Below are 25,922 nucleotides of genomic sequence, written 5' to 3' on the forward strand. Positions count from 1 at the left end.
GGTAACGGGGAAGAATGAGTCAGAGAATACACAAATAGAACAGGCCTAATAATTCCAAATCATAAAAATCCTAAAAGAAAAAAAAACCATGAATGTGGCATGATAAAGCAAATACCCATCAAGGAAACAATTTTACTGGCCTTTTGAAATTGGAGGAAATACTACACAAATGACCTTTCCAATGTTTGCCTTAAATGAATGCTTACTGCTTTGCAAGGTTTGGTTCACAGCAGCACACACTTTGGCATGCCTCAAAAATCTAAGCCAAAAATAATACTTGGCATTATGTTAGCTATGTGGAAGAAATAATTTTTTCTGTCTTATGTCATACCCAGTTGTGCTCAGAGATCATTCCTGGTAGGTTCAGGAGACCATATGCTATACCAGGGGTTGAACCTGAGTCAGCTGCATGCAAAACCAGCATCTTGCTTGCCTTACTATAACCCGCCCCCCAAATATAAGACTCTAAAAAATATAACCCAGCTGGGCAAGAGTGGTGATGCAATCGGTAGGGCATCTGCCATGTATGCACTAATCTAGGATGGACTGCGCTTCCATATGGTTTTCCATATGGTCCCCAAGCCAGGAGCAATTTCTGAGAGCATAAAAAGGATTAACACCTGAGCGTCACTGGGCATGGCCTATATATATATGTATATATATATATAACCCAGTGACTTTCTGCTCCAGATGAAAGCAGTAGGTCTGCAAAAGAAAATTAGTAATAGTTGGGTTTTATAAATCTTACTTTTCTGAAATTTTGCCTCATAGTAGAGAGAGCTAAAAGCAGTTGCTGAGGCCTTTGCCCTCAAGCCAGAGGCTCCTCCCAAGAGAAACAAATGATGAAAGCTGCTTAGAGCTCTGCATGTCAGGAGATGCTCATATTTCTTTGTCATACACTTGTATGACATGGTGCTAGAGCAATAGTTCAGCGAGTAGAGCATTTGATTTACACACGGCAGACCCAGGATATGTGAGGGAAACTGAGGAAAAACTGAGCACAGTTTTGCCTGAATCAAATGATCATAGCAACTGCAGCTACATGTATAAACACAAAATACTTTTTGTTCCTCGTTGCCAGCCACTTTAGCTTCAACTGCAACATGGTTTTGTAGGCATGGCTTGTTCTTCAAGATCACACTGGCTTTAGCTGCAATTTAGTTTGTGTAAGAATGCTTGCTTACATATTGAAATGTATAAACATAGTATTGGAATGTATAAAAATAGTGGATCATTTACTCGGGCTGGGAGCTGTCAGTGTTACCTGAAACCTCGGTCATGCAAGTAAACTTCTTTCTTGCACCCACCGTGGCTGCAATTTCGATTCAGTGTCATTCCCTTTGTGTAGCACAAACCCCAAAATATATGCACATAAGATATCAAATATATTTCATATTGATAGTGAATTGTTGCATTAAGCCCTTTGGATTGGTTTGGATGGAGGTGGATGGTGATGGAGGCCTTTCTCCTCCAGCCCAGGACCACGTGGCTCCAACTCCCTCCAGCCGGTGGGTCAGCAGGTTCAAGTAGAGGCGAGGAAATCATCCACAAACAGGTTCCAAGAAATATCAGCTGTATTCATGCCCTAGCCACCACCTGTGTGGCCTACCATAACCATTTATGCTTGCTATTCTGAGCTTGCCCTGCGTCTTAGCCTTTTCCAGCCATCTCTCCCAGAAATGGGAGGGTCTTTCTTGTAAGTAAGTTAACACGAAGAATGGGGGGTGTAGTAACAGTGAATATTGTATAGAAGTATATATATGGTGGGTCTGCCTAGAAATGCAACTATAATTTTTGTTTTCAGATGCCTACTAGTGTTCAGGAGCTACTTCTGGGTCAGTGATAGGGCCACTCTTGGCAGTGCTCGGAGAAGCATAAAGTCCCAGAGTTCCAACCTGAATCCCACTGAGCTCTGTCTCTGGTCCACTAACCACCATTGAAAGCAGAAGGAAGTGGATGACGAACTTAGAGGAGCAGCTGCCCGGGAAAATGTGGACTCCACTGCAGAGCCATGTCGAAAATGTGAACACCCTCGAGCCTGTTTCATGCAACTTCAGGCATGATCTGCGGACAAGCCCATGACCACCTTCTACAAGTGCTGCTATGTCTAGTGTATGCATCGCTGGAGGGACTAGGGAGGCTGGTGAATGGCCAGTCTGTAGCCGTGCCTCTGACCTCTGTGTTCGGAAGCTGTTTGCTATTACCCTTTCAATATGGCCTGCCAGCTGTGAGGAAGTGTATTCCAAGTGCCAGTCAGTGCAGAAGCTCCTTGCTCTTTGGGAAGATCTGTGTTCTGGTAGGGGCACCCACACTGGGCTCTTGTAAAAATGCCCCATATGGGGGCCTGAGTGATAGCACCGCAGTAAGGCATTTGTCTTGCACGCAGTCAACACAGGACAGACCCCAGTTTGAATCCCAAAATCCCATATGGTCCCTGGAGCCTGCCAGGATCTACTTCTGAGCGCAGATCCCCTGAGCACCGCCAGACATGACCCAAAAAACTAACCAACCAAACAACCAAACAAAACAAAACAAATACAAAAACAAAATGCCCCACATGTTGTAGTTCCAGAGGGTCTTAAGCAGTATAGCCACAAAGAATTAATAAACCAAGACAATCACGAAGAAGAGAGGGAAAAAAATAAAGGATAGTGGAGGGGCCAGAGTGAAGGCAGATAGCCAGATAGGTAGGGAACTTGCTTTGCATACTGCCAAATTGGGTTCGATCACCTGCACCCCATAACTGGGGGCCGCAGGAGGCAAAGTCGGGGTGATCCTTGAGTGCAAAGTCAGTAGTAAGCCTTGAACATTGGGGGGTGTGACCCAAACAACTAAAACAAAACAAAACAAAAAAAGATTCCTCGAGGGCAGGGCCACAAAATGTTGTACGGAGGGCCGCAAACGGCCTGCGGGCCTCGAGTTTGAGACCCCTGCAAGGGCTCCGAAGCAACACCAGGAGGGATCCCTGAATGCCAAGACAGGACTAAAATCTGAGCATTGTCAAGTGTAGCCTCAAACCTTTCCAAAAAATGAATATTGATTATTTTCTTGCCAAAGAAGTGGAAGTCTATATTGTGTAAAATGAGATTAACTATGAAAGCAGAGTCCCCTGGATCGAGAGGGTTAGAGCTAATAACCAAGAACTATGAAAAGGCATTTTTTTTACTTTCTCAATATAATCTTTAACAAGACAATGGATTATATTCCAGGGAACTCTGAATGATATAGGAGAGCCAGTTAGCGGTGTCTGATACCTAACATGCAAACACTCAAATGCATAGCTTGGGAACTTGGTGGAGTGGGTTAGGAGGGAGCGATGACTGTCTACTGCTAGTGGAATTTTGCTGATACTTATAGGATTATTCTTGCAGGAGCAGACTCAGGTGTAGATAACCCACTTGTCTGTTCCTAGGAGAATTCTATAGGAGAAGCAGAACAATATACTCCAGAAAGATAACTTTTGATTCATGATACTTATCTTAGCAATACAGAGAAATGCTGATCAGAAATGCAAAGATTAGCTCTTGATTTCACACTGTATTTCATTACATAATCCTACCACACTTGCTTTTTTTGTTTTGTTTTATTTTGCTTTCCAGGAATATGAAAGAGTTTAACAAGTTTCACATAATGACAACAGCCCACTATTTAACAAAATCATTTGGCAAAAAATCTCCAATGATGGGGGCCAGATAGATAATACTGGTTTCAAATCACTTGCCTCACACTCAGCTGACCCCAGTTCAAAATTGGTACTCTGAGAATCACCAGGAATGATCTCTGAATGTAGTAGACTCAGGCGTAATCCCCAAATGCAGAGCCAGGTGTAAATCTGAGCAAAGCTATCTGTGATAACAAAACTATATATATATTCTGCAGTGAAATATGATATAAAATACCTTCTAAGGCAACCATGATTCTGTAATTCTTCCACTGTCAGAATCTCTTTTTTTTCTTGTATGCTCTTGGAGACTGAGCAGTCCATACTACGGGATGTGGTAGTGGTGTTTGTATCAGAAGCTTTTATATTGTGGGAGGGAATGTTTTCCCATAAGCAGACTTGGTTTGTGAACAAATACAATAGGATAAACTACAGAGTGGAGCAACTCAGGATCAGAGACACAAGGTTCCTTTACACCAGTACAATAAAAAAAAACATAAAACAGCATCAACATTATCAAATGCCATCATTTACCTGTAGTAAATATTTTACATGCTCAAAACATCACAAGCCACCATTCAAAAAAGTCAGAGCCCCGAAGATAGGTCAAAGGACTAATGTACATTCTTTTCACATGGCAGGTCTGAGTTCAACCCCCTGCACTGCCTGGTTTCCTATATTCTGTCACCTACAACCTGTTGGAATACCTCATATGTTGCCCCCTCCAAAAAAAAACCACCAAAAAAGAGGATCAGAGAGATATCTCAATAGATTAGAGCATATGCATTTCAGGCAAGAGACCTAATCCCCAGGACCATATGGTCTCCTGAGAATCAATGGGAGTGACCTCTGAGAATCAAGCTGGAGGTAGCCCTGAGTACTATTGGTTATGGTCCAAAATTGAAAAATGGGAAATGAAGGGGGACAAAAGGAACAAAAAATATAAGATAAAAGTATCTTTTGTTGTTTGTGTTTTGAGTCCACATCCAGCAGTGTTCAGGGCCATGTCTAGCTAAGCAATCAGGATTCATTAATGGCAGTGCTTGGGAGACCACATAAAATTCTGAAGATTGAACCCAAGTCAGCTATGTGCAGGATAATCACCCTGTCTGCTGAACTATCCTTTTTGTTCCAGATAAGATTATCTTTACCGGCCTTCTTAACCAGGCCTAGGGGGTTGCGGGTTTGGGTGACCCCAGCACCCCTCTACAGCCTTGCTCCGGATCTCCAGAGCTTTCCCTGGGCCATAAGCCTGGGCAAGCCAGTGAGGTGGATCCCTTGGAGGGGCTTGAAGGTTACCCTAGGCTTTCCCCCATTCCCCTCCCGGCTCCTTAGGGAGGGTCTGGGTGGGGGCTTTGAACTTCCGGCCTCCCAGCTCTTGAAGCACCTCTTTCCTTCCTGGGAGCTGGGAGTCAATGCCAGCATGGGGTTCGGCAGGCCTCCGCCATGGGTTCTGAGAGTTGCTCAGTTGCACTAAAGCAGTCACTGGTAAATTTCTTACCAGTCTATATGTTCAAAACCGCGCTAGGGCGCTACAATATACTTTAATAGTATAAAATAATTATAATAATAATAATCCATGAATTATGTTTGTGTATGCAGAATGTCCATTTTATACTCTGCCCTTTCACACACCCCTACAAAAGCTCATTTTTCTCTTTAACTCTCTCACCCCCTACCATCATTACTCCTTCTTTTCATGCCTCAGTTCCTCTGCCTCAAACTCAGACTCCTTCTCTGGTTCCTGCTACATCCTAGGAAACTCCCTTCTCATTTGGATGCTCCTCAACTCCTAAGCTCAGTGCTATTGGTGAACAGTGAATGCTGTTGCTCAGTTCCAGGCCTAGGATTGAGGACTCCCCCCACCCCCTTTCTTGTTAGCTCAGACCTTGACTATACCATTCAGACCCTCTCACCACAGAGACCCTGACCTCACAGGACCACATTCCCTGGGCAAATCTGACCTCTGTTCAGTCTTTGGGCCTGGCTCTGAGCACCACCAGGGGTCACTGGTCAGCAGCGCTAGATGAGTGGCTCCACCTCTTGCTCCCAAATAAAACCCAAACCCAAACTATGTTCTAATCCATTTACCCACCAGACCATTTCGTCTAAATGGACTCCATGTGCCATTTTGATTATTGACATTGAGCAGATGCTGAATCTTTGTCAACATCAGCTTAAGCGGCTTCTTTCATTTTCTTCCTTTAGTTCTGCCAGGTACAACAGTGGTTCCCAGCATTGTCCTGCCCACCTGCACAGGCCTGTCTCTAAAGTCCTCAGGATGGTCAGGGCTAATCCTCAGTTTTCCTTACCTGTCCCAAGTGGGACATACGCTCCTCCTTCTTGCTGCTGCTCCTTTGGTACTGGTCCCATTTCTGAGGGTGACACATTGTCCTATAGAAAGTAGGTGCAGGGCTCAGACACAGGGGCTTGGACCCCACCTGAGGATGTCTCACCATAGATCTGCACTTCCCAGTCTTTACTGTCACTCCTGCCCCTATGATGCAGCTTGTCAGAACACAGCTGTGTTTTATGTCCTAGTCAAGGAATGATAAAGAGGAAAGAAACACAGCTTTCCGTCTCCTTCATGTCTGACAAAAGCAAACACTGAAGTGGCCACTCAATGGAAGGGCATGGCAGTGGCCCTCTGCCCTCACAGCACCCTCCTATCTTTTGCATCTTGCAAGCACTGTAGGGTACATGTGCATTTAAGGAAGTGGGGGTTCAGTCTGGTCTATGGACAATAGGGCAATGTTGGGAGTTAACAGTCATCATAAGTATGGAAGACTAGTTGAGGAGAGGAAATCCTAGGGGCACAGATGAGAGGTGTCTTGCTAATGAATCCTCTTGGGGTCTATTTTTCTTGGAAATTCAGGTTTCTGGATGTTCTCTCCACTATCCTCATTGTCTCAGCTGCCTCTGAGTTTTCAGGAGTCACTACCTTTTTGTTTTGTTTATTTCTTGTTGGGAGCCACATCCAGCAATGCTTAGGGGTTATTCTGGCTCTGCATTCAGGAATTATTCCTGGTAGTGCTTGGGACTTTGTAAGAAATGCTAGAGATCCAAGGCATGTTTCCAACCCAGTTTGGCAGTATGCGAGGGAAGCACTAGAGTATTGTTCTAGCCTTAATAATCAGCACATTTTGCTGATTCACCTCCTCTTGTCTTTTCATGTCATTAGTTGTAGGTGACCCTCAGAGTCTCTGTCTACCAAGGAAAATGGATCCAACTGCATAGGACCATGGAGCCCAGTTGCCCAGGCTACAAAGGTGGATTCTCGACTTGGGGGACCCTCTGTTCACTTTTCTCTGGTTCTAGCTGTCTATCAGCTGGGCCTAGAGGTGCTCATTTTTCATCTTGGTGTTTTGTAGAAGTTTCTATAAAAAAGAAATGAAAGGAGACAGAGAGAGGGAGAGCCCGTGAACTAACTCTCTCTCTCTCTCTCTCTCTCTCTCTCTCTCTCTCTCTCTCTCTGAACAGGCTCTCAGGTCCTAGAATTTCTCTACATCTACCTTGTTCCAGGTTTGCTCCTGCTGCAGCTAGTCCAGAACTCTACTTCAGCAGCACCTACTGGCATAGCTGCTTTCATCTGAGGGACTGGTTGCAGGTAGGTGTCCAGGTTTCTGGATAGTTCCTATGTTTTTCTGTGTTTGGCCAAGATACTGGTACCTTTTCTCTCTATAAACTGCTTTTCTCTGCAGGTCCACATACACCAATGCTGCCAGGAAGGAGGAAAGGTTGCTAAGAACAGAACAGAAATAGGAGGCATTTTCTCCTCAGTCTTTTCCCTGAGCCATAGTTTGAGAAGCAGTGGTGACTCTTTCCTGTCATGAGACATTTGGACTGCTTTGGGGGTACTTTGTCCTAAAGAGGTCTGAGGTATTAATTGACAATTTTGCCTATTTTGGGGTACAAATGTCCCACCTGATCAATTCTCTCCCCCATGATGGAAGGGTGTGGAGGACTCACAGTGTGACTCATGCACAGCAGGGAATGAGGCTCAATAATGTTGCTTGGATCCTCAAGCTAATCCTGAGGGGGGCTATTCTCTTGTTTCTGCTTTCTATTCTTCAATAGAGTTCAAGAGGAAGAGAGAAGGAATGAGGGGGAAAGGGGAAGGCAAACAAGGGTGAAGTGGAATGTGAAGAGAAAATGAGCAGCAGGAGGAAGAAAGAACAGGGCTAGGGAAGATTCAAATGATTTTAAGACAGTATGTTACATGGGTGTGATAAAAGAAGGGGGTAAAACATGAACTTGAAATCTAGCCCAGTGCTAGGTGATATTCCTGATGGGAATTCCACCCCAGTCCCAGTGGCTTTATTATCCTGCCTCAGAGACTGGTAGGGGTCTGATTCAGATTCAAGTTCACATCCTCTAGGCTCAGGTTTTGACCTTCTCTTAGGTTTTGACTTCCTTCTGTGGGTAAGAGCTAGGAAAGAATGAGCCTTTGGGGGTTTTTTTTTTGGGGGGGGGGTGGAGGAGCGACATGCCCTTCACAAAGTTCTTGGATGTTGTTGTTTTTTTTTTTTCATTCACATCCAATGGCACTTAGGGCTTACTCCTGGCTCTGAGCTCAGAAGTCAACTTCTGGCAGACTCGGGGACCATGTGGGATGTTGGTATTCAACCTGGGATCTTCCTGTTTTTGCCACATGCAAGGCAAACACCTTAGCATTGTGTCATTCCTCTGGCCCTGGGTTCTTGAAGTTTTAAGGCTGAGGTGGCAAAGGCTCCATGTCTACTGAGCAGATTTTACATCTGTTCAATTCATTTACATTTCAATTCAATTACATCTGTTGCAATTCAGCCCCTGAAGAGGTTGACTGATGGTGGGATGGAGGATGAGGCCTTTTTCTTCCAGCTCGGAGCACGCGTCTGCCACCCTGTCTAGCCCACGGTTCTGAGGTGAAACGGCTGGTAAACAGCTCGCAGACAGTCAGGCTCATGGAAATATTCACTTTATTCGGTGGACAAGACTGAAGTCCAAAGACTCAGCCTCAGTTCCAGCAAAAAAGCCTCAGCCTTCCACAGACCCTTGTTTTTATCCCCCAGAGTCAGGTACCACCCAATGGTGGGATCAGATACCAACCAATGGTGGAAGCAGAATCAGGTCCTACCCTAGGGTGGGGACAGAATGCCAGGTCACACCCTAGGGTAGGGCACAATCACCAATCAGGTTAGGGTCAGTAACATAATAATCCCCTAAAATATTCACATACACAACACTGGCCTGGCTTCTGAGCTCCTGAGCACAAAAAAATCATCACTTGTGAGCATTCTTGGCTGAATGAATCCAACTGCAACTCCCCAACTTAAGCAAACACAGGTCAAAGTTAACCTGCTCTCAGGCCACATGGAATCTGAGGCAAAGGGCAGAACTGGCCTCCTTTGCATCCTGCCTCTGTCACGTGTTTGGAGTTTTTGTGTGTATGTGTTTCTTTGGCCATTTCTCACAGTATGCCTTCTTGATCTATGGTCACTCTAGACAGTCACCCACACTTCCAGCATCTCTGCATCCCAGTAATTGGATTAAGTTGGGAGTTGAGAAAATTGCAGAAGGAAAATCAAGATACAGGATGGTGTGCCCCAGGGGCCACAGAAAGCTGTGTGTGGCTCACTAGAGCCTCTCTGTCAGGGTGCCTGGCCAATTCAGTTTCTTGATGCTCTTTATGTCATTCCCACCATTCTCCCTGTTACCACTGTCTCCTACACTACACTGGGGAGTCCCAGGGATCAAACAACTCAGGGAGGTGGAGCAGTCTTCGTCTTCAGCAGGGCCTGTTAGTGCCTCAGCTTATGAGCCTCCAAAGGGAATTCTTGCCCCTGGGGACCCTGAACTCTCTGGAATCAGCATTGTGTTTACCTGGAATTGAAGCATCTGATTCTCTTCCTCTGTAGTTCGAGCAGACCTAAATCTGTAGATTAGGCAGTAGGGAAGGAGCCCATGGCTTCTCTTTCTTGGGTCAGCCTCATCTCTTTAATATTTTCTCTATTTCTGCATTGTTTTGAATTCCCCGACTACAGCCAGTCAAGAGCTGCTTCTGCAGCACCATCTGCTGGTCCAGCAGAACCTTCTATGTGCCCAGTTGCACGGAGGTGGCCGGGGATGCTGCAAGGTGACTAAATAGTGAAGCATGTTGCTCTGGGATTTGTCCTTATGTCATGTGGCTGAGCACTTTCCTTCAGAACTTCCACCTGGGAAGTGAGGCTGGGAGTGAGCACAGGCCACATGGACATCAGGACCCCAAACAGAAGTGGATGCAGCAGATTCCAGGCACAACACGGACAGGCAGCACCTGGATCCACCTGTCACAAGTCCCATCTTGAGCACCTAGGTACTTTCCCGTTGCCTCCCACCTCCCAGGATTTGCACTCTCATTTTAAGACTCTCAAGCTTATGGCCATGGGACTAACAGTGAGTGAGTTGTGAATCTCAGGTCCAGAACCAAGGCTGAGAACTGGCTGCCACACACCCTCTTTATTGCTACATTATACCTTGACCATGACTTTCAGGCCCTCAAATAGTAGAGACTCTACCATCGCATATCTGCTCTCCCTGGGCAAAATTTTCCTCTGTGTAGTGTCTAGAACAGGGCTCTGAGCTCTTGAACACTATTGGAGGTCACTGGTGAGCTTCGCTAGACAAGTATCTCGAATATATTGTCCCAAAATAAAAAGAAACATGTTCTAATTTATTCAAACAAATATAGAAGTGGACACTCAAAGAAAAGGTGTGACAGGTGGCCCTCTGTCCCCATATAACCCACATATTTTGATATGGGCATCATAGGTTGGACAAAATCCACAGCTTATGTACTGCTTGGCTTTTTTTCTCTAGCAAAACTCATGTTGGACACATGATCAATACATTCATGTGCTCAATGTACTGGTCTCTTTGAATCTCATAATGCTTTAGCAGTCTCTTAAGCTAACAGCATGCTCTCATGACTTGGGGGAGCTTTCAGTCTACCCCTCTCCTCTCTTCTCCCAAGCTTCACCTTTGTCTTTCCTTTGGCCATTTTTCATGGCACTTCTGTGTAAAATGAAAATTCACTAGCTGTGAGATCTCCCCAGGCACTGTATTACTAAGCCCCATACAGCCAGGTCTGCAGAAGCAGGGTAGCAGCGAAGAAATAATACATAGCCAGTCTTGAAAGGATAATCTTGGTGTCCCTGGCCTTTGCCTCGTGCTCTCCACCACAGCCAACAAGCCAGAATCCTCTCTCTTACTGCAAGTCAATCCCACTCCCAAGAGTATCCAGTGGGTTTTTACATATCAATGTAAGGGTTTTATGGAAGGAGGAAATTGGTGGAACACCTTTTGGTTGGTAGCTTGGTATCATCTTACATTCCTGGATGATGTAGGGTCATTCTAAAAAGTTCCCCACACTAACCCATGGGAAGGAAGCATGAAAAGGTATGGGATGGAGAGAAAAGTTGTATGAGAGTAATGTTATTTTAAGATGGTCTTCTCTGTCTAACATATTGAAAAAGCAATAAAAATTGAACCTTGTTCTCTTTGTACTGTGCCCAGCAGTGAAATTTCTTTGAGATCTAGTATTTTCCAGAGAGAAAGTCTTTCCATGAGTCCCAGAACTTGTAGCTTCCTCCTGCTCCCTCAGTACCAAGTCTCTGCTCTGCCTGACACAGATCTTTGCTCTCTCTTCTGCCTGCTGGGTCTCCTACTGTCTGTCTGTCTTGACATAGGGTATTGCATCTGCAGGTAAAAGTCTGAAGGGGCAGAGCAAATGGGGGTATCCAGGGAAGAAAGGGCCTCTCGGGCCCCTCACTGGAAACCTGTGTATCCAAGCTGTGTGGAGGGATGTAGTTGGATGTGGGCCCATACCTTGCAGGACAAACCTTCGTTTTTAGAAATTCTCAGACAGGACAGCAATACTAAGGAGGGTGTGTCATAGGGGGCACAGACGGATGTCTTAGACTCATAGTTGTTCCTTTGGTGACCAAAGTGCATGGCAAATACTAATTCATTGGTGGGGTTGGGTCCACCTTTCACATCGCTTCTCCTTTGCCACCACTTCCAACTCTCTTGTTGCAGGGAGTTCCTCCTTCAAACAACCAAGCAACGTGGAATGACTGGATTGGGCCTCCTGGACCCCTCCCTATTGTAGCCTCGCTCCCAACCCCCCCCACAATCTTGCTAGACTCAGTACTGCATTCAATTGGACCTTGACCTACTATTTTGCCAGCTTGATGGCAGTTAGAGGTCCCTAAAGTGAGGGAAGAAAGTGAAGAGGTAGGGATGGAGCTGATGATTGATGATGATGGAGCATTAGTACCTAGTAGATTGATCCCCCTTTCTCCCCCTTTCTCCCCATCCCAGGGTATGTATCTTCTATTATCACTGATGGAACATGTCCAGGTATTTCTGGAAGGTATGACTGCAGTAGGTTGAGATACTAATCCTAACCCTAGCCCTCAACCTAACCCTAACTCTAACCCTAACACTAACTAAACTAACCCGAACCCTATAACAACCATAATCCTAACCCTCTAACCCTAAGCCCTAACACTAACCCATGGCATTCTGGATGTTTCACTTAAGTCTGAGATTTTATGAAATTGCCTAGGGATCAATTTTCTAATTAATGAATTAAGGTGCTCTCAATACATACTAGATCAGTCACTGATTCTGTTTAAAATTTTGTGATAAGTATTTTTCTGTCCATTCTATTCCCATCTGTTTTGAAGGTGGAAGGAAATATTAATCAGAACTGCATAAATATGTACTTTATTAGGCAGAAAACTAAATACAGAATGACTTGGGTGTCAGAAAAATGTTCTGACCACCTTTTATTTTTTTTTAATAATTTCTTTATATAAACACCATGGTTATAAACATAATTGTAGTTGGGTTTCAGTCATAAAAGAACACCCCTCTTCACTGTGCAACCTTCCCATCACCAATGCTCCCATCTCTTCCCTCCCCACTTCCCACCTGTATTTAAGGCAGCCTTTCTATATCCCTCATAGATACACTATAGAGATTGTTTTGGTTGCATTTGTTCTCTGTGTATGCTACTGGGTTACTGTTCATTAGTCACCTTTTCTTCAAACATCGGTCTTCAAATGTGTGTGTGTCCTCTGGTTTGTGATGAGATGCTAAATCTAGCAGAAGCCTCATCCACACTCTCTGCAAACATGTTGCTTCTTCACAGTGTCCTCTGGTGTTTGATGAGACTTGACCTCAGACTGAAGCCTCGACCACATTCTCTGCAATCATGGGCCTTCTCACATGTGTATCCTCTGGTGTACGGTGAAATTTGACCTCTGAGAGAAACCTCACCCATATTCTCTGCACACATAAGGCTACTCCCCTGTGTGTGTCCTCTGGTGTCTTGTGAGATTTGACCTCCGAAAGAAACCTCACACACAATCCTTGTACACATGGAACTTCTCCCCTGTGTGTGTCCTCTGGTGACTGGTGAGATTTGACCTCTGAAAGAAACCTTGCCCACAATCTCTACACACATAGGGCTTCTGCCCTGTGTGTGTCCTCTGGTATCTGGTGAGAGTTGACCTCTGATAGAAACCTTGTCCACACTCTACAAACATGGTGCTTCTCGCCTGTGTGCGGAGTGAAGACATATTGTTTTCAGGTATAAATTAAGCAGACATGAAAAGGCAAGACAGGTTGGGTGCACCATAGTGAGGAGCTTGGCAAAATCTATATTAGCTTTGTGCTGGGCTTACTCATAAATGGTTTAAAATACAGACAAAATATTGTTCTGAGTGGGCCAGAGAGAAAGCACAGCAGGGGTGTGTTTGCTGTGAGGCTGACACGAGTGCAATTCCCATTACCCCATAATGTCCCCCAAGCCCACCGGGAGTAATTCTTGAAGCACAGAACCAAGATTAACCCCAACTTATTATCACCAAGTGAACCTCAAAATAAAATAAAAGACATCCACTTCCTTGGGCTATTAAAAAAACTCATAGTGATCTAAGGGCAAAGGTCAGAGTAAAAGAAAAAGACAGAGGGGCCTGAGAAGGGCACCCCTACATTGGGCTGTGCACACACAATGAGAGCACAAACAGGGAGTGAAGGAATCTCGGGGCCTGTTCTAAATACCCACAGACATGGAACCAGAAAGATCAAAGGCAAGACAGCAGAGCTGCGGATTATTCTGGGACTCAGCATCAAGGGAATTGAAATGGAACAAGGGAGGTCATGCAACAATGATATGGGAGTCCCAAGCCCCAAACCCCGGGCTCCTATCTCACACAAGCCCATGGCAATCAACAAACAAACCACACCTTGAGCCCAGGAGGCTCTTCCCATACTCACTGGCAAACAGGCTTGGCAATCTCCCCAGGGCTCCTCCTTCCAACCAGAAGGTTAATGTAGGCTTTACCCCATCACACCCTGCTGCAGAAGGACAATTTTGGCTTAGAGACAATGAAGAGGACAGCATTTCATGCATGAGTCTGGTTCCCTAATGAAAACGGCCAAATCGTGGAACAAAGAACAGAATTGCTGCTCTCCATATGCTTGTTGGTTACCGCAGAGATGAGAATAGACTAAAATACAAGAGTCTAAGTGTGGGGGATGGATAATACAGTGGAGGGATGGGGTGCAATAGATCAGTACTGGCCTTGCACACGGCCAATCTTCATTTGACCTCGGTACCCCCAGTAATTCCCTGAGTCCCTCAGGGAGTGAGCAATGACTGAAAAGCCAAGAGTAAAACCAAGTACCGCCAAAGCACAAAGGTGTCTTAAAAAGAGGAGTTTGGAGGCTGCTGGTCCTGATCCCCCTACCATCCTGTGCCATTTAAGGATTTCTGGTTTGTGTCTGAGTGGAAACAGGAACCCTCCAGTCCCTACCATCATCCCTCCTTTCCCCAAACAAGGATGTTAGTGCATTTGCGTAAGGACATTTCAATTTACATCATACATTTCCCAGCTGATTGGACCTGGCACTTCTTTTTCCTAGAAAATATACACCTCCAAACCTAGTTGAATAAACCAATAAATTAGTTTGTAATATTTTTTATCATACTCAGATACCTTGCTTGTTTAGAAAAATAACCTCTAAAGCAGATATATCTCTAGCCACTTTTTATGCAATCCATTCAATAGATCACTTTCTTAATCACCCCGCAACTTCAGCATTCCATCCCACCACATGCAAAGAACAATGACGCAAACTAAGGAAGACATCTGCAGTTGGGATTTGGAGAGAAATCCTTGCATATTTCCAATCCACCAAAATACCTGAGCCTTATAGATGAGGACCTAAAATCAACACTTAATGTTTTAGCAACAGAAATCAAGGAGTCACTAGCTTGAAAACATAAGATATCTATAGATGAAGAATTCAATTCAAAGAAGAACTCTTTCAGAAGATGCCACAATCCATACAAATGGAACTGAAGGAAATAAAACACATATTAGCAAGCCACAATACCCGATATACACAGCCGGCGAATTGTACAAAGTTGAATACAAAATGCAAGCCAGCATTAATAAAGAAGTCAAAAAAGAAAGGACAGACAAATCATTGGAAGAACATATAAGCTACTTTTGAACAAAGACAAAAGAGATGATCTCCAAATGATAAGAATACCAGTAGGAGGAAAAAGTGAAAGAAGAAAAATCAGTGAGGGAGATAACAGCAGACATTTCAGCTCTCTGGAAAGAGGCTGCTATACAATTCAGAGACAAAAAAATGCCAAAAAAAATAGACCCCAACAGAAGAGCAGAAAGGCATATAGTAATGCAGATGGCAAAACAAAACAAAACAAACAAACAAACAAAAAGAGAGATGGACTCTTTAAGGCAGTAAAGAAGAAAAAACTTTAAGCATAAAGAAAAGAACATATGAATAAAACCAGATCTCCCATTTAAGACAACCCAGGCAAAAAGAGTGGAATGACATATTCCAAGTATTAAATGAAAGAAAAATTCAACCTAGAGTCCACTACTGAGCAAACTCTCATTTACATGGGAGGGAGGGTTGCAAACATTCTCGGACAAAGCAGAACTTGCAATATTCATGCTAACAACTGACTCTAAATGAACTACTCAAAGAACAATTACATAAACCAAATACCCAATTGTAACAACTACAACCCTACATGATACAATGGCACAAGAGCCCTTTCTGTCAGTAGTTTCCTTAAATGTCAATGGACTAAAATCTCCCAGCAAAAGGCACATAGTAGCAGCTCAGATCAAGAAACAAAACCCAACCACCTGCTGCCTGCAGGAAATACACTTCAAATTCAGGATAGAAACAGATTTAGAATTAAATGATAGAAAACAATTATACAACTTACAGAAAGACAAACAAAAACTGGGACAGCCATTCTTACATCAGGCCAATTTGCATATAACCTTAATAAAGTACTCAGAGACAAAGACGGACACCACTTATTTGTTTTTTTTGTTTTTTTTATTGTATATAATAATATATTGTATATACATTGTATTCCATTATTGAATAACAATATTTTTTTTCTTAACACCACCCATCACCAGTGCAACATTCCCATCACCAATGTCCCAAGTCTCCCTCCTCCCCACCCGACCCCCGCCTGTACTCTAAACAGGTTCTCAATTTCCCTCATACATTCTAATTATTAGGACAGTTCAAAATGTAGTTATTTATCCAACTAAACTCATCACTCTTTGTGATGAGCTTCCTGAGGTGAGCTGGAACTTCCAGCTCTTTTCTCTTTTGTGTCTGAAAGTTATTATTGCAAGAATGTCTTTCATTTTTCTTAAAACCCATAAATGTGTGAGACCACTCTGCGTTTTTCTCTCTCTCTCTGACTTATTTCACTCAGCATAATAGATTCTGTGTACATCCATGTATAGGAAAATTTCATGACTTCATCTCTCCTGACAGCTGCATAATATTCCATTGTGTATATGTACCACAGTTTCTTTAGCCATTCGTCTGTTGAAGGGCATCTTGGTTGTTTCCAGAGTCTTGCTATGGTAAATAGTGCTGCAATGAATATAGGTGTAAGGAAGGGGTTTTTGTATTGTATTTTTGTGTTCCTAGGGTATATTCCTAGGAGTGGTATAGCTGGATCGTATGGGAGCTCGATTTCCAGTTTTTGGAGGAATCTCCATATCGCTTTCCATAAAGGTTGAACTAGACGGCATTCCCACCAGCAGTGGATAAGAGTTCCTTTCTCCCCACATCCCCGCCAACACTGTTTATTCTCATTCTTTGTGATGTGTGCCATTCTCTGTGGTGTGAGGTGGTATCTCATCGTTGTTTTGATTTGCATCTCCCTGATGATTAGTGATGTGGAGCACTTTTTCATGTGTCTTTTAGCCATCTGTATTTCTTCTTTGTCAAAGTGTCTGTTCATTTCGTCTCCCCATTTTTTGATGGGATTAGATGTTTTTTTCTTGTAAAGTTCTGTCAGTGCCTTGTATATTTTGGAGATTAGCCCCTTATCTGATGGGTATTGGGTGAATAGTTTCTCCCACTCAGTGGGTGGCTCTTGTATCTTGGGCACTATTTCTTTGAGGTGCAGAAGCTTCTCAGCTTAATATATTCCCATCTGTTAATTTCTGCTTTCACTTGCTTGGAGAGTGCAGTTTCTTTCTTGAAGATGCCTTTAGCCTCAATGTTCTGGAGTGTTTTACCTACGTATTGTTCTATATATCTTATGGTTTTGGGGCTGATATCGAGGTCTTTAATCCATTTGGATTTTACCTTCGTACATGATGTTAGCTGGGGGTCTAAGTTCAATTTTTTGCAAGTGGCTAGCCAGTTGTGCCAACACCACTTGTTGAAGAGGCTTTCTTTGTTCCATTTAGGATTTTTTGCTCCTTTATCAAAAATTAGGTGATTGTATGTCTGGGGAACATTCTCTGAGTATTCAAGCTTATTCCACTGATCTGAGGGCCTGTCCTTATTCCAATACCATGCTGTTTTGATAACTATTGCTTTGTAGTAAAGTTTAAAGTTGGGGAAAGTAATTCCTCCCATATTCTTTTTCCCAATGATTGCTTTAGCTATTCGAGGGTGTTTATTGTTCCAAATAAATTTCAAAAGTGCCTGGTCCACTTCTTTGAAGAATGTCATGGGTATCTTTAGGGGGATCACATTAAATCTGTACAGTGCTTTGGGGAGTATTGCCATTTTAATAATGTTAATCCTGCCAATCCATGAGCAGGGTATGTGCTTCCATTTCCGCGTGTCCTCTCTTATTTCTTGGAGCAGAGTTTTATAGTTTTCCTTGTATAGGTCCTTCACATTTTTAGTCAAGTTGATTCCAAGATATTTGAGTTTGTGTGACACTATAGTGAATGGAGTTGTTTTCTTAATGTCCATTTCTTCCTTATCTAAACACACCCATTACTATTGAGGAAATTAAGAAAGTAATCAAATGTCTGCCCAAAAACAAAAGCCCAGGCCCAGATGGATTTACTAATGAATTCTTTCAAACCTTTCAAGAGGAACTACTACCAATCCTGGCAAGACTCTTTCATGAAATTGAAAAAACAGGAAAACTTCCGAATAGCTTTTATGAAGCCAACATTACCTTGATACCTAAACCAGACAGAGATGCTACGAAAAAAGAAAATTACAGACCAATATCGCTGATGAATGCAGATGCAAAGATCTTCAACAAAATCCTGGCAAATAGGATTCAATGCCTCATTAAGAAGATCATCCACTACGATCAAGTAGGTTTCATTCCAGGAATGCAAGGCTGGTTTAACATCCGTAAATCTATCAACATAATACACAACATCAACAGCAAGAAAAATAAAAATCACATGATCATATCAATCGACGCAGAGAAAGCATTTGACAAGGTCCAACACCCATTCTTGGACACCACTTATTTGAACAGGGCAAGAATAGACCAAGAAGTATTAACCCTGATCAAAATTATGCACCAGATGTAGAGCCAGCAAAATACCTAAGGCTTTTATTTACAAACCTAGAGAATCATATAGACGTAAATCTGATCGTAGTGGGAGATTTAAATATGGAATTATCTCCACTATGTAGATCTACTAATCGGAACACTAGCAAAGACATAAGATCCCTAAATGAGAAACTAGAATAAGTAGGAATGATGGATCTATACAGGACCTTTCCTCCTGAAAAAGCTGAATATACATTCTTCTCAAGTGTGCATGGAAACTTCTGTAGGAGAAACATTTCAGGATACAAGTCTAACATACATAAACTCACAAATATAAAAATTATACCAAGCACCATATCAGACTACGATGCCACAGAGATCAAGACTGATTGTAAAAAGAAGATGTTGAGAAAATCTAACAACTGGAGACTAAACATCATGCTGCTCAAAAACATCTGGATCAAAGTGGAAATCAAGGAATAAAGATATTCCTAGAGATGAATGAAAATGAAGAAATCTATGGGACATAGGTAAAGCAGTAAGAAAGGAGAAACTCAATAGCAATACAGGTCTACTTGAGAAAAGAAAAAGACAAAATCAACAGCCTAAAGGACCCTTTAAATATCTGGACAACCAACACAAAAAACCCAAACCGAAGCAGAAGAAAAGAAACAATAAATATCAGAACAGAAGTTAATAATTTAGAATCAACGAAAAGAATACAGGGAATTGATGAGAACAGAAGCTGTTTTTAATACATACATACATACATACATACATACATACATACATACATAAACAAGATAGAGAAAACAATGTCAAGACTCACAAAAGGGGAAATGTTAAAATAAACTGGATCAGAAATGAAATGGGAGAGATTACAACCAAACCCCCCAAAATCCAAGACAGTTTAAGAGTTTATTATAAACAACTGCATTTATTTAAACTAAAGAACCTAGCAGAAATGGGCATAATTCTTGAAAAAATATCTTCCAATACTGAATGAGGAAGTAAAAAGCCTAAGGAGGCAAATCACAAGTAAGGAAATTGAAACAGTAATTAAGAAACTCCCAGCAGGACCAGGCTGGTTTATGGGTGAATTTTATCATTCAGAGATGAGTTACTAACGTTGACTATCCAAAACATCGAAAAGATAAGAATCTTCCCAAATTCCTTCTATGAAGCTAAAATTATACTCATTCTCAAAGCTGACAGATACTACCAAGAAAGAAAACTACAGACCAATCTCATTAATGAACATAGATGCAAAAATCCTTAACAAAATCTTAGCAAACAGAATCCAAGAACACATCAAAAAGTTTATAATCATGACCAAGTAATTTTAATCTCAGAAATGCAAGGATGGATCAATATACACCAATAAATCAACATACACAACATCAGTAAAATGAAAGATAAAAACCACATGATCACATGTATCGTTGCAAAGAGAGCAATTGATAAAACCCAACACCCATTCATGAAGAAAACCCTCAACAAAATAGATTTGAAGGAACCTTCCTCGAGATAGTCATAGCTACCTATAAAAATGCCTCAGCCAACATTATTCTTAATGGCAAAAACCTGAAAGCATTTTCACTAGGGTCAGGCACTAGACAAGGATGTCTTCTGCCTCTACTTCTATTCATCGCAGTATTAGAAGTCCAAATAATAGCAATCAGACACGAGAGGGAAATCAAAGAATCCAAATCAGCAAGGAAGAAGTGAAACTATATTTGCAGATGACAAGATGATATATATCAAAGGGTTATATATTTACATGATATACATGGAGGGTTCTGGTGCCAGGCCCCCTGATGAGGCCACTGCAAGGGTGCATAAGAATTTTTACAACTTCTCAGTTATCCTATTGAATGTTTCCCAATTGCTGTGATGTTTGTGTAAATTGTTTAGCAACTGTTTCACAAATTATGTCTGTAAAAATGTTCTAATGTCTTTTTCCACAGAAGTCTATGGAAAAGGAACTTTGATAGTATACTCTTATTACAGAGCTCATTATAAAAATGTTTTAGAAAACTTACTTTTAAACCATATATATGGAGAAATGTTCTTGTGATTTTGTTTCGATATGTATATGAGAATGAACTCAAATGTTCTAGACTCGTATTACAGTGTGCCGGCCAGCAGCTTCAGTTTATTTGTGGTTGTGGAAAGGGTCTGCACCTGAAAAGGAAATGGGTAGAAAAAGGGGACCACCAAGGATTCTGATTATGGCGTCGATTTATTTTTAAAATGCCATGACATATATAGTTTTTACACAAAGGGAGGAGGGGACAATGCAAACATTTGTCAAGCATACATTCATCATCATTCAGTTCGAAAGGTTTGACATGTGCCTGTTAATTTAATATAAGTTTCCTGAGGAATATCTTATTATCACACCAAATGCTCTATCTATAGGTCTGAGTTTCCTGAGCCAGAAGAGTGTGACCTTATGGTTCTTTTGATCTGCATCAACTCATGGCCAGTTGGCACGTATACAATGTATAGCTCAATTAAAGGACAAGCCTGTTAGAAAATGGCAGTTTGCTACAAGATGGCTGTGCTTATGCCAAGACTGTGAGGGAGAATCTGGCTCCCTACATTACAGCACTCGGTGTAAGAATGTTTAAGCGTTTTCAAATTAAGTGTATCTGCAGAAAGGTTCTAATGTTTATGTTCAGTGAAGTCTATGAAATAAAATTCAGTGACATGCATAAGACAAAGATATGGAGAAAGTGGATTGTTTTGAGAATAGTTATACACAATGTGACCTTTGATGCTTTTATGGCCAAATTTACTGTGCCTATTGCAAAATACTCATTTTTAAAACTTAGGATCTAGGGTTCCTGCCTCTAGCAGGGAAAATCAGAACAAAACTTTCATCTTTTCCTATATTTGCTTTGCTATAAACAGAAAGGGTGTAATTGTAACATGCTATTAATTGTAACACAGCTATTAACCCAGAACAAAGGCATTCACACGATTTTCCTCTTTCCTGTAAATCTCTCTATTGATCTATACAGCTCACATGGATTACTCTCAACCTTCCCCCTCTTGGTTTATTGGGAATTTGTTTAATAAAAGACAATGGAGTTCTGGCTTTATGGAAGTTAGGGCATGTGCCATGATCAAAGTTGACAATGATTCCATCCCAAGAACCATACAGGTTCCACCAAGCCCCACCAGAAGGGATTTCTGAGTGCATATCTGGGCCTAAGCCACTGGACTGCCTGTATAGTCTAAATACAAAAACAAAGGAACAATGTTGAATTGTCCGAGGCCTGAGAAAGGATGCAGTGTCTAGGGTAACATGCTCTGCACGCAGGAACATCAGGTTTGATATCAGCCCCAAATAACGTCCCAATAAGCCCTGGGGAGACCGGAGGATCTGCTACCAAGTGGAACTTTTGAAATCATGAAAAGAAATTAACTCAATTATAAAGTTTGCATCTCATTAGGATTGAAACAATAGTAGAGAGGAGAGCACGTGACCATAAACAGGACAACCCAAGGATGATCACCGGCAACCAAGATGATGCCAAAACTCTGTAGGAGTGATCATGGAAACAAACCCCAGAAAAAGTCGTGTGTGAACCCAGGGGAGGCTAAAATCACATGGTTCATGAAATCACATCACTTTTGGCCAATCCCAAAGAAATCAGGGTTGACTTTTGGGTCTGTGGTCAGGGAGGACAATAGTAAGGCTTAGGAAAGAGCCGGTTTCAAATCCATTTTGGCTCAGATATGGCAAATCCCAGAAACAATGTCTATCACTAATCCCTGAAAAGACATTTACAAATATAAAGTTGGATTCATCTAAGAAATCAAGTCAGAGAATGGGGGTTAGAACAGTTAGGGAAGCGGAGGACGCAGATAGCACGGCCATAGGCATTTGCCTCGCATGAGGCTGACCTGGGATGGAACCAGGTTTGATGTCTGGCATCCTGTAAGGTCCACTGAGCCTGCCAGGAATGATTTTTGAGCACAGAGCCACTGAGGAAGGGGAGAGGTAGGGTCGGGTCTGCAGCCTCCTTCCTGCCCTCTCGCTCTTCCGGGCACCCCCCACCCCACCCCAGTTCACCTGGCCGAAAGTCTCGGGTGCTTCGAAAGACAGATGGACTAACCAATGAATGGCAGACAGTGGGTCATTGCTCCCTCCCTCCAGACGTCGCCGAAAGAAAACGCCAAGGTGAAAGGACCAATAGGCTTGAATACTCAGAGAATGTTTCCCAGACATACCATCACCTAATTTTTGATAAAGGAACAAGAAATCCTAAATGGAACAGGGAAGGCCTCTTCAATAAGTGCTGTTGACACAACTGGCTGGCCACTTGTAAAAAAGTGAACTTAGACCTCCAACTAACATCGTGTACAAAGGTAAAATCCAAATGGATTAAAAACCTAGATATCAGACCTGAAACCATAAAGTATATAGAACAACATGTAGGTGAAACGCTCCATGACATTGAGACTAAAGGCATCTTTAAGGAGGAAATAGTACTCTCCAAACAAGTGAAAGCAGAGATAAACAGATGAGACTACATTAAGCTGAGAAGCTTCTGCATCTCAAAGGAAATAGTACCCAGAATACAAGAGCCATCCACTGTGTGGGAGAAACTATTCACCCAATATCCATCAGATAAGGGATTAATATCCAAAATATATAAGGCACTGACAGAACTTTACAAGAAAAAATATCTAACCCCTATCAAAAAATGGGGAGAAGAAATGAAAAGACACTTTGACAAAAAAAAATACAATCGGCTAAAAGGCACATGAAAAAATGTTCCACATCACTAATCATCAGGGAGATGCAAATCAAAGCAACTATGAGGTACCACCTCACACCACAGAGATTGGCGCACATCACAAAGAATAAGAACAAGTAGTGCTGGAGGGGATGTGGAGAGAAAGGAACTCTTATTCACTGCTGGTGGGAATGCTGTCTAGTCCAACCTTTGTGGAAAGTGATATGGAGATTCCTCCAAAAGCTGGAAGTTGAACTCCCATACAATCCAGCTATACCACTCCTAGGAATATATCCTAGGAACACAAAAATACAATACAAAAATCCCTTTCTCACACTTATATTCATTGCAGCGTTGTTTACAATAGCAGACTCTGGAAACAGCCTAAATGCCCCTCAATAAATGAATGGCTAAAGAAACTATGGTACATTTATGCAATGAAATATTATGCAGTCGTCAGAAGAGATCAACTCATGAAATTTTCCTATACATGGATGTATATGGAATCTATTATACTGAGTGAAATAAGTCAGAGGGAGAGAGATAAGTACAGAATGATCTCACTCATCTATGGGTTTTGAGAAAATTGAAAGACATTTGTGTAATGATTTTCAGAGACATGAAGCTCACCACAAAGATTGATGGATGTAGTTACAGAAATAATTACACTGAGAACCACAATAACAAAATGTGACTGAATGAGAGTAGTAGAAATCCTGTCTAGAGTACAGGCGGTGTGGGGTGGGGAGGAGGGACACTTGAGATATTGGTGATGGCAATGTTGCACTGGTGAAGGGTGTTTTTTTTTTAAAGAGGCTACAGTGCTGCAAGTGTAAGCAGTGGTTTCATGAGGCCTGTGTGCAATGCCTTCAAAAGCCAATGCTATTTGGAGACAGATTTTATATGTTTGCTCTGTCTGTAGTTCTGGACCAGAATACCTCAAACGTCTACCATTACAGTGGGTAGATATAGCACACCTATACCTTTACAGCCTAAGTGTTATTCACAAGAAGTACTTTGATTCTGAACTTGAGCTTATGACATACATTAATGAAAACTGGGATCGATTTTACCCTGGAGAGCTGGCAGACACACCAAAATCTGAAAGATATGAGCATGTTCTGGAAGTATTAAATGATTACAAGACCATGTTTATGTCTGGGAAAGAAAGAAAGAAGAAGAAGCATTTTGGGGTTGCGAATATGTGTTCCTCCTGTGCCACCAAATGTGGTTTTCAAAGCAGAGAAAGAACCTGAAGGAACATCCCATGAATTTAAAATGAAAGGAAGAAGGGCATCCAAACATATATCTGATTCAAGAGAAATAAGCAATGGCCAGAAAAAAAAAAAAGAAAAGAAAAAATATGTAGATCCAGAAAACTGCTGAGCCACCTTTGGATAAGGAATCAGTTTCAGAAAAATCTTACCTTGGATTTACCTTGTTCTATAGGGAGAACTGAGGGAACTGCACATTCATCTAATACCTCAGATGTGGATTTCACGGGTGTTTCCAGTGCAAAAGAAACTACCTCGTCTAGCATTGCCAGGCATTATGGATTATTTGTCTCCAGAAAAATAACTCATACAGGAAGATCTTGGCCTGCTGCAATACCACATTTACGGAGGAGAAGGGGTCGTCTTCCAAGAAGAGCACTCCAGACTCAAAACTCAGAAATTGTAAAAGATGATGAAGGCAAAGATTACCAATTTGATGAACTCAATACAGAGATTCTGAATAATTTAGCATATCAGGAATTACAACTCAACCATCTTAAAAACTCAATTACCAGTTATTTTGGTGCTGCAGGTAGAATAGCATGTGATAAAAAATACCAAGTATTGGCTCATCGGGTGACACTTGATGGAAAGGTGCAGTATCCTGGGGAATGGGAAGGAGCAACTGCATCCTGACTGTATGACTGAACATTATGTTCACTGCACTCATTTTCTGTAGGTAAAGTTGAAAGCCCTAAAATAGTCTGGCTTTTACTATCTTAAGACCTACAAAAAACACACCTGAATAGTCAGAACAAAATAGACTCAAAATAAAAGGCTGGAGAAAGAAAAGAAAAGAAAAAAGAAAAAAATTCACAAAAGGAGATGATACTAGCCATGTACCTGTCAATGTTATGGATATTGTCATAAAAAGCTATCTTTTAAAAAGCAGAACAGAGACTTAATTTTTAAATCTTAAGATTTGTAGAATGTTTCTAGGATAGAATATTAAAAATGATTCCAACTCATGCATGGTGTTAGATAATTTTTCTTTTCTTTTCTTTTCTTTTCTTTTCTTTCTTTCTTTCTTTCTTTCTTTCTTTCTTTTTTTTTCGGCCACACCTGTTTGATGCTCAGGGGTTACTCCTGGCTAAGCGCTCAGAAATTGCCCCTGGCTTGGGGGGACCATATGGGACGCCGGGAAATCAAAATGCGGTCCTTCCTTGGCTAGCGCTTGCAAGGCAGGCACCTTACCTCTAGCACCACCTCACCGGCCCCTAGATAATTTTTCTAATTATTCCATTGAGTCAATTTTTGTGATTAGTGGTTATCGGAGCAAACTGATCATGTAGATAGATAGCACAAGTATTTGGAGAAACATTGTCTGTTGTTACCAAAATGTTGGAAAAAATTTATTTCAATACCTTTTAGATTTC

The 25,922-nt window shown here is 42.0% G+C and overlaps 1 protein-coding gene across 1 annotated transcript; it reads left to right on the plus strand.

Moving 5' to 3' along the window:
• Positions 1-2,059: 2,059 nt before the first annotated feature.
• LOC125999071 (metal-response element-binding transcription factor 2-like) lies at positions 2,060-25,182 on the plus strand. The gene is given in 10 exon segments (XM_049767041.1): positions 2,060-2,296; positions 4,797-4,930; positions 7,184-7,268; positions 9,685-9,776; positions 22,601-22,664; positions 24,068-24,173; positions 24,176-24,458; positions 24,460-24,639; positions 24,641-24,689; positions 24,691-25,182. Coding segments are annotated over 10 exon segments (1,722 nt in total).
• Positions 25,183-25,922: the final 740 nt, after the last annotated feature.

This window comes from Suncus etruscus, chromosome X (assembly GCF_024139225.1).
Source record: "Suncus etruscus isolate mSunEtr1 chromosome X, mSunEtr1.pri.cur, whole genome shotgun sequence".
Taxonomy (NCBI): Eukaryota; Metazoa; Chordata; class Mammalia; order Eulipotyphla; family Soricidae; genus Suncus; species Suncus etruscus.